The 13,421-nt window shown below is 39.8% G+C and overlaps 1 protein-coding gene across 1 annotated transcript; it reads right to left on the reverse strand.

Annotated features, from left to right (window-relative positions):
- Positions 1-1,964: 1,964 nt before the first annotated feature.
- mrpl1 (mitochondrial ribosomal protein L1) lies at positions 1,965-13,372 on the reverse strand. The gene is made up of 10 exons (XM_056375554.1): positions 13,354-13,372; positions 13,062-13,148; positions 11,781-11,889; positions 11,262-11,529; positions 9,571-9,654; positions 9,129-9,200; positions 7,773-7,884; positions 7,510-7,610; positions 6,543-6,624; positions 1,965-2,129 (listed from the first exon to the last, which is right to left on the reverse strand). The coding sequence occupies exons 2-10, from the start codon at positions 13,090-13,092 to the stop codon at positions 2,023-2,025; spliced, it is 966 nt and encodes a 321-aa protein (XP_056231529.1). The 5' UTR covers positions 13,093-13,148; positions 13,354-13,372; the 3' UTR covers positions 1,965-2,022.
- Positions 13,373-13,421: the final 49 nt, after the last annotated feature.

Consider the following 13,421-nt stretch of genomic DNA (forward strand, 5'->3'; position numbering starts at 1 on the left):
AGGAATTGATGTTTAATTGGCTGTGAGCTGCTAATTCAGCACACACAGTTTGAACAGATATCTCCACTGACAGCAGAAATAATGCTGTTTTTGGCCTTAACAGGTTAGATATTAATATTAACTGGGCTCAGTTAAAGCCTCAGTTCACTGGTTTAACATCAGGATGCTAATCCTGAACATGAATTAATAAAGGTCGCATTCAGCTTCAAGTCAAGGACTAAAATAAATGAAAAATTGAGCTAAACTTTGCTTTTTGTTGTTGTTGAGTTAAGATATCACACACACATGCTGCTATATCACCATAAATCTCCATCTCTGGGTCGGGGGTAGACTGGTGAGCTGATGAGAACTTTTCAAGGCCGTTCAGTCATTTTCAACAAATTTTAAAGCCTCATTTGTTTCCCTCTGATCCAGGAAGAGTTTTTTTTAAACGTCAGCAGGAGCCATCATGCTCTCACGGATCTTGTAGTGAAGGCTGCAGGATAGTTTATACATTATTAAAGAGTGCATCTACAGTGCAGCTACCTGTGTCTTTATGAGTTGTGTTTTAACTGCAACAGGTTGGAGGAAGCCCCCGTATCACGTCTGCAGGGGTCAGAAGGACAACCCGGGTCAATACTGCATCCTGGTGTTCAGATGCCAGTACTACACCTGAGTTACACCAGTTGCAGTAAGTATGTGCAGTCAGCCATGTGCTGCTGTATCATCCATGTGTTAGGAAGTGCCAAAGCTTAACCTTCAAAAAGCCCTTTGAAGATGTCAGGACGGGCCAAAATGACCTCATAATAATGGTTTTTAACTGAATTTCTCCTCACATTTATAGAAAGAACGCAAAGACCCACACAACACGCACACACAAGTACACGCAAATACACCGTGTTGATTTACTTTGCTGTAGCTCTCATACTTGAGTTAAAAGGTTAAGAGTTAATCAGTCTAATTAGCCAATCAGAATCAGCTTTGTCCATTTCTGCCCAGTAACTGTCAGTAGCACCTGCTGAGACACTGGTTTCTATGGTGACGGTGTCCACCAGGGGGAGGAGGGAAACACGCACACACAATCCCCTCTGTCTCCGCAGAGAGACAACCGCTTTAAAGATTAAACATCTGCTCGAAAATTGGATCACAGAGTGGAAACTGAAAGTCCTATTTCAAAGATCGCCTCACTACGGCCGTCCCAAGGCTTCAATAAAGAGATCGATATCTTTTATGTGCACCTACAGTTTACGGTTGAAGTTTTATCGCAGTTTACAAACTCCACTCAACTCTGTTGAGGGCAAGAGCTTCAGAGCTCAGTTTATGGGAGATTTGGACAGCCCTCTCTGCACTTAGGAGGGATTTCCTCAAAAACCGTAACATATATCAGAATGACACCAACACTGGGTGTCAATGAAGGTTGGAAATTGTGGGATTTAAAAGAGTTTGTCTGATTTTTTTGGAGGAAAATATTCAGGGATGACAGTGCGGGTGACATTCATTCACTCTAGATCTGAACATTCAGTGCAATACACACCTATTATAAAATCTGAAACTGTCTAAAAATGACAAAACATAAACTGTGATTTTTGTGAAAACCATAATAGTTGCCCAAATACTGATTTAACACGTTAGAGTCTCAAGTCTTGTGACCCGTTTAAGGTTTCAACCATTTGAAGTATGACGCATCAGTAGAGCTCTAAAGAGGGCTGGGTTTAGTCATTTTCACATCTCCCCATTCATTCTCATGCCATTTACATCGCCACGGTTACTCGAATCGCTAAGAATTGGAAAAGGATAATTGGATACTTTTACAATGATTAATTCAGAACACACACATGAAACCTTTTTAGACCTTTTATGAACCTCCAGACTTCCTGTAAAACAGTAGGCTGTAGGTATCGCTGGTGATGCCCACCTTGTCTGCTCTGTCCGCCTTTTACCCTCCCGGGATGTTTTAAAATCAATAGGCAGCACAACTCAGGAGCCAAACTCAGAACAAATACTTTATTCAGCACATTGATTATATACAATCTAAAAGACGACTCATTCCTCCTGCTTCTTCTCTGCTGGTTTGGGTAAGACGTCTCCACTCTTGAACCACAGAGCTTCACTGGTGTGACTGGCGATGATCGCTCGCTCGATGAAAGGTCCTGAGGGTGGGGAAGAGGAGGAGAGAAAAAAGAGACAAGTGTCATCATGAAGATCCAGACAGGCTTGTTTTAAAGTTTTGAAAGAGGGAGGCCTGGAGAGGAATTTTTACACCACGTTTCATAACAGTTGAAGGAGAATTATCATGATGACTCTGCAGGACATGAGTGACACAACAGCAGACGTGATGAAAAACACAGACGTCAGAATGAAATGAAAACAAAATGGTCAGAACTAATCTAAAACACGGTTTGGTGAAGGGAGGTTTGCAAAGCCAATAAAAAGTACTTATTCATATAATTCTTTAAGGCTTCTGCTCATTCCCTTTGGCATGCGGGAAAAAATGTAATATTATTTTCACTATTAATTAATCGATTATCATTTTTGATTAATTGTAGGGCTGAAACTATTATTTTCATAAATGACTAATCTGACGATTATTTATTGAATCAACAGATTATTCCCTTCATTTATAAAATGCCAGACAAAAGTGGAAAATGAAAAGTTAAAATCTTTCCTAAAACTGTTTATTCATCAAACCCATAAACCGAAATTTTGAAAGTCATTAATGAACAAAGGGCTGCTTGATTATGGCAACAAAAAAAAAAAAAACAATCACGATTATTTTGATCAATATTGAGATCACGATTATTCAACACGAACAATATCACACTTCTAATTTTAGGCTGTTGCCATCCTGGTTAACATAAACCAGTTGTAAAGCAAATGTGAGGAGTTTTTTTTAGAGGATGAAACAGCCATCGCCTCCCTGGATAATAGTGCTGAAAATAATAAAAAAATAAGGAGTTTGCAAACTTTTCATACGCATCAAGCTGAGCATAAATTTGAATGAGATTATATTAAACAGATGCTTTCAGTGTCTCTCGCCCACATATTCTCCTTCTCCCTTTCTTATATTTTGTGAACACAAATAAAAGCACAAACTCCCTGCAGTCTCTCCCCATTTCTCTCACATACTTACTTCAGCATCACTTTCCCCTTTTGCCTACTGTTTTCAGGTCATTATTTATCAGTAAATAGTTGTGCTTTTGTCATGAATATTTCCTCTAAGCCCCCCAGAGGTTTTACTTTCCCTCACCCACACGATGCATTTATGCTCTCTTTTCTCAGTTTGAGGCTTTTTATCTGTAGTTTCCTCGTGTTCCTGCTCACGGTGCAGACGTTAGCTTCTGTCCAAATGACTCTTTAAGAGACGTTAATGGAAATAAAATAAAGAAAAAACCTCCGCTCTTCACGCAGCTGAATCAAGTTAACAGTAAGTATTCCACACATTCAAATCTGCTGATCCTTGACTTGTGGGCGCAGATGTAATTAAATTCTGCCTAAGAGTCCTTGTGCGCCTCTTGTCGGGGAGTTGAACTGCTGCGTAATGTTTGCTGGCATACACTCAAAGAGAGCTCTCTGCTGACAGAGTTCAGAGGAGCCCAGGTGGCTCGGCTCGACACATAGCGAGGAACGAGGCGCTGAGTGAGACGTTTGTGCCGCAGCCGGTGAGGGTGCAGCGGAGCACTAACGTTTGCCGCGGGTGAGCGGTGAAGAGTCCCTCTGGGATCATCATCAACCGCACACCCTCCAGTTTACTGTGAGCACATTACAACACAAACATCTGCTGTGAGCGCAGCCACACACCTACTGCAGGTTTCCTCTGGTCTGAAGGACGGTGAAAAGGTTTCATCACCTCAGAAGAAGTTTTCTTCTGATCTGTTTGTTTGTTAATTAGCAAAACATCAAAAAAAAAAGTGACCTTAAAGATGTATACATAATACAACGCTTGCTTACATTACTCTGTCAGACTTAGAATAATGTACTGTAATCCCATGTGGAATGGGATTACAGTACATTAGGAAGAGACTATCACCGGTGATTCATTCACTGTTTGCTGTTGATGTTTATGGTGCATGATTTAACACACACACACACAAAAAAACATGACACTGTCACTTTGTGCCTCTTTAAGTGCAGGGGAGATGAAAACCAGAACTATATGAGTCTGAGATCAAAGATTTGGCAACATGAACACAATATCAACACAGGTGCACACCAAGAAACTGCAGCTGGGTGCATCGCAGTCCAACTGTGGTACAGCCGGTTTGTTGTCGGAACACAGTCTGTATTGCCACAGGAAGAAAATGCAAGTGTGCATATTACGACAAAATGATTGTGACATTTTTACACTATGGGAAGAAAAAAACTCACTGTGTGAACAGAGAATAAACTTCAAGCCAAACCCAAGTGTTTCTCAACACAAAAACATAAACAATATTTGTTTCCTGTTAGGTTTTTTGTTAGTTTTTTTTTTTTTAAAGAAGTTTTCCTCGTCTGATTCAATGCTCTAAATAAATCTGACTTGACAGTGTCCATTTTTGACCATGCTAGCGGGGTGAGTGTGTCAGCCGTCAGCTGGTTGGTCTACAACTTTGGTCAAGACCGAAATAATCGCAACAACTCCTGCGTGGATTAGGCAGAAATTCTCTACAGGCATTCATGCTTCCTCAAATAACTTTGGTGAGCCTGACTTTTCCTCCAGCACTGCTGCCAGGTCAGGGTGTCAATTTCTCCAATGCTCTGCTAACAGCTTGACCTCACAGAGGCTCAGGTTGCGCCTCCTTTCATAGTTTGCCACATTTTTCCTGCATACTTCAAAACAGGCACCAGTTTCATTCCCTGCCAGCTGTGGTAAACAGCTGTACTGTGTTGACGAAGGGACGACGCAAGGCCAAAACAACAGTAAACACATCTGAAAACAGGCTCAAACAAATAAAACCCAGTTTGTAAACGCTTCATAGTTGAAGTAAGACTTGATGAAAAATGCCTGAAAGACTGAGGGAGAAAAGCCATTAGTTTTCTGCTGAGGAGACACATGCTTAAATGGCGACGTCGTCCCTCAAGAGAGAGATTCAAGATGAATGGGAAAGTAAAAATTTCACGATGAGAAGTTCTGGGTCACAAAGGGCCACTGGTCTTAAAGCGTCCATGATCAGTGTTTCTGAAAGCTGTGCTGTTTACTTCAGCGAGAGAACCGTTAATAACATTTTATTTAGCCAGCTCAGAATCAATTATTTTTTAGATCATTTAAGCGCCTCGCTCTAATGAAGGTCCATTAGCGGATGATTACCTTCTGCATCTTATTATTCAACGGAAAGCGGAGAAAATGGAGAGAAATGAATAAACTTTTCTTAATCTGCTTCTCTGTTCAGTTCATATAAGCACTGGAAACAGACCTGACAAACTGAAGCCATTTTCATTCTTCGACTAAAAGTATATTTAGATATACTAAATGTGTATTTTAAATTTTTATCTTTGAACGCATGCTGTTTCCATTCATTCCTGTACAATATGAACATAAGTAAACTCTTGAAACTTGCTTGAATTGGTTGACCCATTGTAGTGAACGTAAAATCTGCATTATTTTTTAGGTAGTGATACTGATTTTTTTAAAAGGTCCATTATTGTATAAAAAGGTCTCTGTCCATGTGTAGTGTGATTATAGATCAGGCCTAGGTTCTATATTAATACTGTGAAAGTATCAAAGCCTCAGTCCACAGAGAAATGCACACAGCCTGTATTCAGAAACTGAGCCTTAAAACCAGCCGTCAGGACTTCTGGAACCCCGCCCACCTGGACCCACCATCCAACCTTGCAGGATTTGATTTCTCTGAGTGTTTTACCTGAAAACTGCTATATTTTTATTTGATCACTCAGAAAACAGTCAGCCAATCAGAAGAGAGGCTCGGAGAGAAGCCTGAGACATGAGATGTGAAACTACACTGAGATGGTTTTTGGTTCTTAAAAACACAAATATATCTTCTTATGGATCAACACTTCAAATAAAACACAGGAAAAGAAGAAAATATGGGACCTTTAACTTATATAAGTTATTTAACATGCAAGACAACAATGCAACTGCGAAATAGTCAGTCAGGTCTTATCCCTTCTTTCCAGAAAAATGTGGATAAAAACATGACTTTTTTTTTTCCAATTAACCCCATTCAGTCTAGTAACTGCAGGAAATGTGACTGGACAGCCCGCTCTCATTTCTGGGGATTACAACACTTGTTTGGGGAAATGCATTAGAACAGAAAAAAAAAAAAGAACATGGAAAAAACAACTGGCTGTTTTCTTCCCCAGTCTGACTACAGAGCTGTAAAGTGAACCAGAGAGGGGAATGAGAACCAGCCGGCACACGAAAGCCGTCACGATATGAAGGCTTTTCCTCTCCGACATCCGTTGTAGCAAATAAAAATCATTCAGAAATGTGATATTTTATTCCGAAGGGCTGTCAAACAGAGAGAGAGCTCATCAGCTGCTGTCGACAGAAGAAGAGCAGCCCTGCAGTGATTCTGTGTCTGTGGTTAAACTCAGGAGTTTGTGGTCGGTGGGTTTGGTGAACGTACCCATGTCGGCCGGCCGGTGGGAGCACACGTCAATCAGGACGGTCTGCAGGTTGGAGAAGATGTGTTCTTTGGGCATGTCGAGCTGTGTAGATAAGAAATAAAGTCTTACTACTGTAATTTAAAACAAAACGTATTTTATATCATAATATTTCTACATGTTTTTGTCTGAAATGTTTGTCTCATTCCTGCCCTCAAATGGAACTTGTGATGTTGTATTTTCAACATGTGAACTTTAGTATATTATGGTAGATACACCTGGGAACTTGATAAGCAACTTGCCATGTTCCTTTTCATTAACGGGGAATGATTTTGTTTTTTCTGCATTTCATCATCACACACTAAGATTAGAAAAATAGTGGACTGGAAACTCTCCTACCGCAAATTAAAAAGACACACACGCACGCACGCACGCACCAAAAAAAATGCTTATGACTATAAAAAATGTACTTCATGCCTAAATACACCCTAACATTTCCCACAGTCCTCCTCAGAGTGCACAGATTTTATGTTCCAGCTTCTTGTCGGGAAAACAAACTTATACATGTTTAATCAGGATTTCGTTTTTAGCTCTGAGCATTCGAACATTTAAAATGTAGAACTGTCGCTTCCCAGAGCAGTGAAGCAGCAGGTCCTGTTGACAGAGAGTTGTACACCCTCAAACAGCTGTCACTGCTATTAGGGCTGCATCTAACGATTATCTTCATTACCAATTAATCTGATTAGTTTATCGATTAATTTAAGCTTATAAAATGTCCAAAAAACAGAGTCCAAGATGACAACTTCAAATGTCGTGTTTTTTTTTTAACGTTCAAAAATCCAAAGATATTCAGTTAATATGACAGAAAACCAGGAAATGTTCATATTTGAGGTCAAAAAACAGCATTTTCTTAAATGATAAATCAATTATCAAAATAGTTGCAGCTCTAACAGCTCTAATAATCACATGTTGTATATGGTTATGACATACCATGGCTATCTGGGTCCTGACGTAGCAGTCGCTCTCCACCATGTATTCATGACCGGTTTTAAACAAGTCCAGCATCTTGGGAATGTTGGTGCCGACTGAACCTGAGAGAAACAGAGAGAAGAACTGATCAGCACTCGAAAAGAGAAATTGTCCTCATTGTCACAGACTGACGTAATAACGGCTTTTACTGTTGTGAATAAAGCATGTTTTAAATCTTTAAACCTCTTCATCCTGCAAGTAACGTGTTCTGACCCTGAGCTTACCTCTCTTGTTTTTTGGAAACTTCTTCCTCAGTTTGTTTTTCAGCGGTAAAATCTTGGGCAGCATATCTGGAACTGCTATGTAGAAGTCTGCGGAAATCTCGTCATCTAAGATCTAGACATGAATAAAAACAGATTAGATTAAATTGAACTGCCAATGGAGGACATATTTGTTGAGGGATGCTAAACTGTATGTGCACATACAGCAAGTTTATTTATGTTTGTCTTTTCTGACAAAATTTCACGTTGTGCCAGTAAATAAATGAACAACTATCTGTCTTGTGATTCCTCTGCGACTGCCAGACCTTTATTGAGCTAATACAAATGGCTAACTTTGTAGCAACAGGTGTTAACTTGTGTAGCTACCTCTGCAAATGTAACTAAGACTAGATGAACGGGAACTTTCCTTAACAAAACACACTATAACCTTGAAAATGAACATCAAGTTGAAATGTGCTTAGATATGAAACAGTCTAAACAACAACTACATTTTATCAGCTTCACTAAATCTGTATTTTTATTATTGTTAGCTGTTTTAAGTCTCTATTTTGTCCACCTGCTGTATGCAGACAGTGGCACTATTTCTAGGGTCTCTCAACTTCACTCTGCGAGGAGATGGTGACATGATTTAAAGTCATTTTAACTAAACAGGGACGAGGAAAAGAAAACTAGAACCGTGGTGCCTTTACACTTTATCTACACTGAACACGCAGCACATCAGCAGAACAGCTGCAGTCCTCTGTCAGTGTCAACAACAGCTCTGTCCCGACACAGTCTGGTGTAGACAAGGTTTACATCTGGGATTTACAACCTTAAGTGAACTCGTAACTTTGGTAGTTTTACTGCATAGCTCAGAGGTTTGAGCGTTTTTGCTGTGTGAATTTGAAACAGAGCATTAACTCGGCAGATCTTATACCCTTCAAAAATGTCATAACAAAAGGGAAACAGGGCTGGATGATGCGGCTGAAATCAAAATCACAATATCTATATTCTTCCAATATTCATGACGTCATGACGTATTAATCACATAATGACAACCGATTGCAAAGACACATTGAAATAATCAAACTGATCGATAACTGTGCTTCACTGTGCACTACATCAGACTAAAGTCTTCAAATGTCTACAACAAAAACTTTAAAGTGATAGTTCGGGTTATTTGACGTGTGGTTGTCTGAGGTACTTGCCTACAGTCAGTGTATTACGCTTTATTTTGAATATTTTCACTGCCGTCCAACGAGCCTTTACTTTGGAGCTACATTTTCTCAGCCGCTGAACTACCGCATGCCTACGCTTGGCTCCGTCTGACTCAAATAGATCTGGATTTAGAGTACATGTACCTTTGTTTAACCGACTCACCGGCTGAATGAGCTCTGCTCCTCCAACAAACATGGCCCCGCTCTCCTGGGCGACTTTAGCTTGATTAGCATCCTGCAGAGGAAAAAACAGAGGCAACATTATCCATTTCAATCTGACTTGGGTGTGTCAGAGCCTGGCAGACCCCACCACTGTCATTCATTATCGTCATTAAAATGCACCTGTAAGTCACAACCCCACAACCTGTGCTGCTTGACAGGAATATTAATCAAATCCTGCTCGTAGCGGAGGTTTCTGTGAACAAAACAACCGCTACCCGAGCCCATTCATTACAGACAAGTGGGGTGACAAATAAAAGGTGCTGCTGCACATCTGAATCATGCTCGGACAGTATTAAAACAATTCATCAACAGCAGACAATCAATTGGCTATGAAATTAAGATTCAGTGAGGCTGACGGAGAGGAAAGGAAATTTCGTTTTTACCTCGGTGAAAACTAAAACTTTGTTCATCTGCGTCTTTATGGGGTAAGGTAAATGCACGGTGCTGACGAAGGGGTCAACTCTTCTCTGTAAAGAAGAAAAACGAGGCAATTATTACAGTTATCAACACTCAGAGCTCCGGACAAATAAAAGATTTGGGAGAAAACATGTGAAAAAGGAGAATGTCAATCACAGACCAAGCCTAGGTGATCAAGTATTAAATCCATTCCACCACCACGTCAATTTTTAATTTCTCTGGAGTGTTCGTCATTCATTATGCATAGGAACATTGGTTTTGCACAGTTCTGTGGAGACAGACTGATGAGAGTAAAACAGAGTGCGTCTCATGTGAACTGTCTGGACTTCACAGCAGCTCCACGGTCCTGTGATGTGGAAACAACCTCAGAATGTGTCTTAATTCCTCTGTGTCATGACGTTTCTTTTTAGCCGCGTAACCAAAACTGCTCATGTTGGAAAGCCTGACGCTGTAAACACCTCTCTCATTTGTTGAGGCGAGGTGAGAGCGGTAACAGCCAGACTGGGAGAGTTCCCAAAGAAAAAGTTGAACAACTTTGCGAAGTCTGTTAAAATTAGTCTCTAACTGACAGCTTGGCAGGTGATCAACCGTTATTGGGACATCCTCATCTATTCTGAGCATCCAGCATCCAGCAACTTTCTCTGGAGATTTGTATAAATACTGATGTGACAATTTAACTTCCTAACCTAGTTCTTATTTATTTGAGAACAACTACACTCTTCTATTAGACACACCAAGCTCAACTGTGCAATATTCCTAACTATTTACTATACTATATTATTTATCTATTATTTATCTTTTTTAAATGTTGAGATTTTTAGTATTTGATATTGTTATTTTAGCATTTCTTTGCACTGTCAAGTTTGCTGCTGTAATACTGCAAATGTCCGCACAATTGCAGTCTAATACATCAGTCCTGCAAGAAATTCTTCCTTTATGAAGATTACAATGACATTTCTGTTGTAGCCGTTTTAAAGTGGTGTTGCGTCAACTGTAAGGTCAGTTCGGAGGCTGCAGTTTGTGGTGCTGTTGAATTGTATTGCATTGTATGTACACGTGTTTTTATTATTTTGTCCATCCCACTTACATTAATGAGGGTAGGCTAAATAACAAGTTAGTGTAACTTAAGGCTGCAACTAATGAATATTTTTATCATCAATTCATCTGTAAATTAGATTTTCAATCGACCAATTAATTAATAATCTACAAAGTGTCAGAAAGTGGTGAAAAAATCCCATCACAACTTGTGATGGGAGTCCAAGGTGACGCCTTAAAATGTCTCGTTTTGCTCGATTAACAGTCCAAAACCCAAAGATATTCAATTTAAACGATATATGACAAAGTAGATCAGCAGCTCCTCACAATTTCTTTAACATTTTTCACTATTTTTTACTACAAAAGTGACTGAAACTATTTGACAGATTATTTTTCTAATCGGCTAATTGTAGTGTAGCTATTTTTGGAAACCTTAGTACAGCAGTAAAAGTACTGCTAAAATCCACCAAGTAGTCCTACAGACAGTGTTGGTGAATAGCTAGAAACTACACAACCTGAATATAAATTTAACCACACACGACTTCAGTGGTCCATAAACATTCTTCAGAGTTCCTGATTTGGAGTTCAATGTTCAGAGAACAGCCCGTGTTGATGCCGTTACCTTTTTCTCCAGTTTCATGTCTAGCTTCAGATCGATGTAAACAGGCTGACTGCGGGGGGTGAAGTCCAACACCTGGAAGTTCTTCAACATGTCGATGGTGTCTGATACGTCGTAGACGGTCCTGGGGTAGTGCCTGATAATGTACACGTCATCCACAGGGGCCCACGCTGTCTTGCCATAAGGCTTGTGTCTGTTCGAGTCATCGATCACCCTCTTCTCTTTCTTCTCCTCCTTCTCTGGCTCCTCTTTCTTGTCTTTCTTTAGTGTCCTGCCAAACAATACGGGAGATGTTAAACTGAAAAACATTTAGTTCATCAGGTCTCTTCCTCTGTCTTGTCTTGATTTTATGGTTAACATGACACTTTTTTATCTGCTCAGTCAACAACAAACTGATTCTAGTGGCTAAATGTGACAAACTCTTCGGAGGGTGAAGCAGAAAAACATCTCCGAAGACATAAAAAGTGTCTCTGGATGAAAATCTTTTAAACCAGGTTTTTGTTAAAGAGTTTGTAAACTCACCTGACGGCTGCAAAAGTCCTGACGGGGAGATTCCTCTGTGCAGTTTGTGAGACACCCGTGTAGGTGGGACCGCTGGCGTTCAGCAGCTGCCTCCGACATCCTGCTAAAACTGGAAAACAGGAAAACAAACTGAGAAAGGAAATCAACAGACACAGGGTACAAATGATGACCTCCATTTAACACATCAAGGTGTATACCAGAGTTTGAAACTTTGTGATATTATAGAACATACTTTAATTTTGCATGAACCAAGCGCACCATAAAGCATCTGTGTAATTTCACCAGAGGATGCCATGCAAGCTGGTGGTAATCATTACATTGAAGCTGCAGTCTCCATAAAATAACATGAGCTCAGTGTATTGGATATGGGTGTTCAAGTTATGTTATTCGTGTGAGATATCATTTGTTAATATTTGCCTGTGCCAATATTATTTTATCAAGGTATCAGTGTGAGCTTGATGATTTGCAAAACAAAATATGCTTTCCAAATTTAAAACCTGTCTGAACTTGTTCCAAGCAGTAATTAGTACTACTTTATAATTTTAAGTTACGTGTGTGAGCTCATCTGGTGGGTAGTTGGTTGTTGCTAGTCCTGGACAAACAGAGACAGGTGGTGCAAGGGTTTAGTTGAACAATATGATGAAAGTTTCCTGTATTACTGCACGTTAATCCTTAGCCCCTCACATCCAGCGTTTTCCTTTATGATGTCTTGCTTAAGAAACTTCATTCAGAAATCTGCCGGTTTTTACGCAAAACCACATATCATAGATGATTTTATTAAATTGATAGAATCATTCACGCCAACTCTTCAATTTGGCATACATATGAGCCACCAAACATAACTTACATTTAACCAAAATTAAAGTTCGTCACCGCCCTCGACGACGTGTTTTGGTTCTTGGACTACCGATGAACCCATCCAAAAAACGTTTTTTTTCGCTTGATTAAAAGCTACTTTGTTACTTGTATTAATGCCGAATTAAACAAGAATCTCAGTGACTGAGATATAATCATCAGAAATGTTGGTCCGTGTGTGGAATTATGAAATACGCAAGGAGACAATAAGAATTGCACATATTTGCGACGTGTTTTGCGATGTGTAGCCGTTAACCAGGAGGGCTAGCTAAAAGAGAAGCAGGCAAGCTAACAGGCTGCACCTGTTTTACCCGTTAACCGAAACACACCGGAAGCTTAAAAGAATGAATATATACTTCTCCTACTAAATACACGAACAATTTTTAATGCCAGTTGCGAGAAAGTACGTTACACAAAACAACTGACCTTTCCACACAGTCCGCGTGCAAGTTGCCATGTCTGGGAACACTTGTGGTCCGTGTGAAAACAGCGATACGCTCTGAACAGTTCCGCCTGAGAGGTAAAAAACCATGTCTCTGTTCAAATATTGATAATATGTAGTTACATTCCTTATCGGGAACCAGACAAAACTTGCATAAAAATGAAAAAAGAATGTAGGTGGAATTGTTAGGGTTCGTTCTCATATTCGGCATACATTTGCTATACAAATCTTGACCTGTTACGAGAAATGTTTGACTTGTAGTGACACGGTCCGTACCTGAAGTATAATTCTTCTGCAGTTGCGATGTTTTATTCTATTCTTAATATTAAAAATCAGTTTAGAAA

This window comes from Seriola aureovittata, chromosome 5 (assembly GCF_021018895.1).
Source record: "Seriola aureovittata isolate HTS-2021-v1 ecotype China chromosome 5, ASM2101889v1, whole genome shotgun sequence".
NCBI lineage: Eukaryota > Metazoa > Chordata > Actinopteri > Carangiformes > Carangidae > Seriola > Seriola aureovittata.